Source organism: Solanum tuberosum, unplaced genomic scaffold (assembly GCF_000226075.1).
Source record: "Solanum tuberosum cultivar DM 1-3 516 R44 unplaced genomic scaffold, SolTub_3.0 scf00474, whole genome shotgun sequence".
NCBI classification, from domain to species: domain Eukaryota; kingdom Viridiplantae; phylum Streptophyta; class Magnoliopsida; order Solanales; family Solanaceae; genus Solanum; species Solanum tuberosum.
In genome coordinates, this window is record NW_006239392.1 from 422857 (window position 1) to 427259 (window position 4403).

The 4403-nt window shown below is 39.7% G+C and overlaps 1 protein-coding gene across 1 annotated transcript; it reads right to left on the reverse strand.

Moving 5' to 3' along the window:
* Positions 1-2241: 2241 nt before the first annotated feature.
* LOC107058247 (uncharacterized) lies at positions 2242-3076 on the reverse strand. Its single transcript, XM_015303721.1, has 2 exons — positions 2654-3076; positions 2242-2289 (listed from the first exon to the last, which is right to left on the reverse strand). Exons 1-2 carry the CDS (start codon positions 3074-3076, stop codon positions 2242-2244), a joined length of 471 nt encoding a protein of 156 aa, XP_015159207.1.
* Positions 3077-4403: the final 1327 nt, after the last annotated feature.

Here is a 4403-nt window from a genome sequence, read left to right on the forward strand (position 1 = left end):
CTTCAACTTCTTCGTTCTTTTCAGCCCTTTCGTTCCTTTTTGCGCCTAAGTGTCCATGCTTCCACTAAAACTTCAAATACCTGAAACTTAAGAGTTTTCATCAGATATTAAGACAAAATAAGCATTTGAGGACACTATTCCTATCAAAATAAAGCCCTAAATGAGTCCAATTTGTGGACTCATCAACACTCCCAACTTAAACTTTTGCTTGTCCTCAAGCAAACTCAAGTTCAGCCATTTAACAAGGTGTCTCAAATAGTGATACACAAGACTAAGTAATGAATGCACACAATAAGACTCAAATTACTCATGCAAAGATCAATTGTGTACTCAAAGATTCAAGTTATAACACACCATTACCAAAGATTTTCATGCTCGCAATACTTGCTACTTGTGCAATCAAGCTCAACAGGAAGTATCTAAATGCCCTCACATAAAGAATGATTCCATATTCACACACAACGGTTAATCAATTCAAGATCAAGAATCAGATGCAACGCTCAAATTCAAAAAGAGGAACACAATGCATGTTTTTACCCATAGTTTTGCCCTTATTTTCCAATCGACTTTCGATTCGTCTTACTCAAGATCAAAAAGGTCTTTCTAAGGCTTGTAATGGGGATGAGTGCAAAGGTATGGTCATTTAGGCTTAGTGACTTTTTCCTCGTGAGATGTGGTATTCCCAAGGCATTCCCTTCTTTTCCTTTATAAATTCTTTTTCTAGTGCTTCTAAATCATCTTTTTATTCACCTCCATGGATTGCTTGGAAACCGATTTCCTTTGTACTTTATTGCACACATATGTTTTTTTTTTGAAGGGTTTCCATTGTTCTGCAACACCAGGGGTTAAGGGGGACTTTTCTTGCACTTCTTAACTTCTCCTTTTCCTTTTTACCACACCCCCAACTTAGGCTTTTGGCCTAAGTTGGCTATTCGCTAAACCACAAATCAAGAGGATTATATGTAGTGGGTCAAGTAAGGTCTAGGGTTCATCAAGGTTCTTTCAAAGAAAGATAAGGCTCAAAGGGTGTTCAAAAGAGTTTCACACGCTCACAGGTAGGCCACAAAAGAGGTATATGTCAAATTTGGCTCACACTCTTTAAAGTTGCCTAAGATCATTTCAAGAGCACACCTTTCTAAATCAATCAGACTAACAGAGTAAATTCTAGGTTTATTCATGCAAAGTTCAAGGCAAGTTAATCACACAGGGCATAGACACTTAAGTCAAACAAGACCAAACACTTTTGCTAGTTTGCAACGGTCATTACAAGAGAATCAATTCGATAAATGGCTAATCACAACGAGATGCAAAAAGTTCACATATTGTCTATGCAACTTCATTTGGCCTCATCGTAGCCGTACATTCATGTTCGTTCGATTGAGAGTACTATTCAAGTCCTCGATATTGATCAAAATCGGGACTCAAAATTTTTGCAAAATAACAGCCACATCAACTCACAAGGGGTGGCAAAAATGTGTGAAAAATTCAAATTTTTTTGGAAGGATCAAAATCATTTTGCAAATAAAAATAAACAGAGCCACAAGCTCAAACATCCACAGAAAAGCAGTGTAGCAACAATTTTAAACAGAACAACCCAAATATATATACAAAGCACGAACACAAATAGCACATAAAAGGTGGGCCCCATCACAAATAAAAGCAGTTGTCCTCAAATGCGAATAAAAGCACCCAACACTAAAAATAAGTAAGACAAATAGAGAGGTGAAAAAGTGATCCTGGTTATGTGGTTGTTCCATTTGTCAGGGTGGCATGGTTCTTCAGCGACTTTTCTGTGTAGACCTTCCACCATTTTAGGAGTAAAAAGACGGCGAGGTGGGGACGTTAAACGAGTCGTTGAGTAATTCAGCAAGCTCTCCACAGCATCGCTAAACAACCCAACACGCCTATTATCAAACCACTTTCTCGAATGCTTCACAACCATCTTGTTTCGGCTTTACTCAAGTGCCATCCAATTTTTGCGTACTCGGCGATATCAGTCTGAATTGCCAGATCAGTTGGTGTGTCATTGAGCATTTACTTGTTTCGCCGAGTTTTACAGAATCTTCTGTCATTGGGAATGTCCAAACGACAGTTTTCATCGTCATCGCCAAAATGGTTGACGATTCGCAAATAATCTCCAAATCTTGCCGAGTTCTACAGACTTCAGTGTTGACGAGGTCTTGAGTCAAATGACGGATAAGGTTGGATTTGCCAACCCCTTCGGCGACTTGCTGACACGATCTATTGTTTGCCATCCTTTACTTTTTCAAACACCTCGTGTACTTCCACCTGCACAAACAACATACCATTCTATTACCAGGAAATAAGTACTGATAATAATAAAAATAAAGCAATTAAAGGGAATTGGGGTTGCCTCCCAAACAACGCCTTAGTTAACGTCGCGGCACGACGCAACAACGCCTTTAGGCGTCTTCCAGATATACCACTTCGACCAACGAAATCTCTTGGCAATCCCCAGATACAATTTCAGACGTTGCCCGTTCACTGTAAATGGAGGTCCTTCATGATATTCAAATTCTATGGCACCATTGATTAACACTCGCGTTACTCTAAACGGTCCAGACTATTTGGATTTGAACTTTTCGGGGAAGAGTCTAAGTCGCGAGTTGTATAGCAAAATCCAATCTCCTACCTTGAAGTTCCGCTTGAGTATCCGAGCATCATGACATTTATTTATCTTCTCTTTATAGATGGCTGAACTTTCATATGATCTGATTCTTAATTCATCCAGTTCGTTCAACTGCTCTATTCTCTCCCTTGAAGTTTTTGACCAGTCCAAATTTAAAGCTTTCAATGCCCACAGTGCCTTGTGTTCTAACTCAACGGGCAAATGACAAGCCTTACCATAAACCAACTGATATGGAGACATACCGATAGGTGTTTTATATGCCCATAGTGCATCATCAAGTTTCCTAGACCAGTCAGTTCTATTGACATTTACTGTCTTTGCCAATATGCTTTTGATTTCCCGATTCAACACTTCGACTTGGCCACTTGTTTGGGGATAATATGGGGTTGCCACTTTGTGTTTCACCCCATATTTACTCAGTGCCATTGAGAACTACCTATTGCAAAAGTGGGATCCCCCATTGCTAATGATTGCTCTCGGAGTGCCAAATCTTGCGAAGATGTAGCATTTTAGAAATTGGACAATGCTTTTTCTTTCGTTGTTTGGATGTGCTATGGCTTCCACTCATTTGGAAACATAATCTACAGCCACTAAGATATATTTATTTCCAAACGAGCTCACAAATAGGCCCATGAAATTGATCCATCATACATCGAATAGGTCGGCTTCTAAAATAGGAGTGAGAGGTAATTCGTGTCTTCTAGACACTCCGCCTTGCCGCTGACATTTAGAGCATTTCTTTGCAAACTCATGTGCATCCTTGTAGAGTGACGATCATTAGTATCCACTCTGGAGAACTTTAGCGGCGGTGCGAACACCACCATGGTGACGTCCTATTAGAGATGTATGGCAAGCATGGAGAATTTCTACCGCTTCTTCTTCCGGAACACACCTTCTAATGACATGATCAACACACTCTTGGAACAAGTATGGTTCGTCCAAAAGTACTTTTTAACATCGAACAAGAATCTTTTCTGTTGGTAAAAGGTCAACTCATCCGGCATCAGCCCACACACAATGTAATTTGCAAAATCTGCATGCCATGGCGTATGCTTGAGGGATATTGCAAACACTCATTTATTGGGGAAAGAATCGTCTATGTCAACCTCATGCTCAACATTCACCCTTGCTTCCAGCCTTGATAAATGATTAACCACTTAATTTTCACATCCTTTTCGATCTTTTACCTCGAAATCAAATTCTTGTAATAGTAGTACCCACCTAATCAATCGTGGTTTTGCATCTTTCTTTGCCATCAAGTACCGGAGTGCAGCATGATCAGTGTGTACGATTACTTTGGTGCCTAGCAAATATGCCCTAAAATTTTCAAATGCATAGACTATTGCAATCAACTCTTGTTCGGTGACCGTGTAATTTTGCTGGGCACTATTTAGAGTCTTGCTTGTGTAGTAGAATGGGTGAAATAGTTTGTTGAACTTTTGCCCCAACACAACCCCCAGTGCCATATCGCTAGCATCACACATTAGCTCAAAAGATTCGGACCAATTAGGGCTGATGATAATCAGAGTGGATATTAGTTTCTCTTTCAAACACTGAAATGCAGCCACACAAGCATCATTAAAGTGGAATTTCACTTTCTTCTCTAAGAATTTTCATAATGGGAGTGCAATATTTGATAAGTCTTTAATGAACCTTCTGTAAAATCCTGCATGTCCCAACAAGCTGTGAATACCCTTTACTGAAATCGGCGGGGGTAATTTCTCAATGACCTCAATTTTTGCCTTGTCAACTT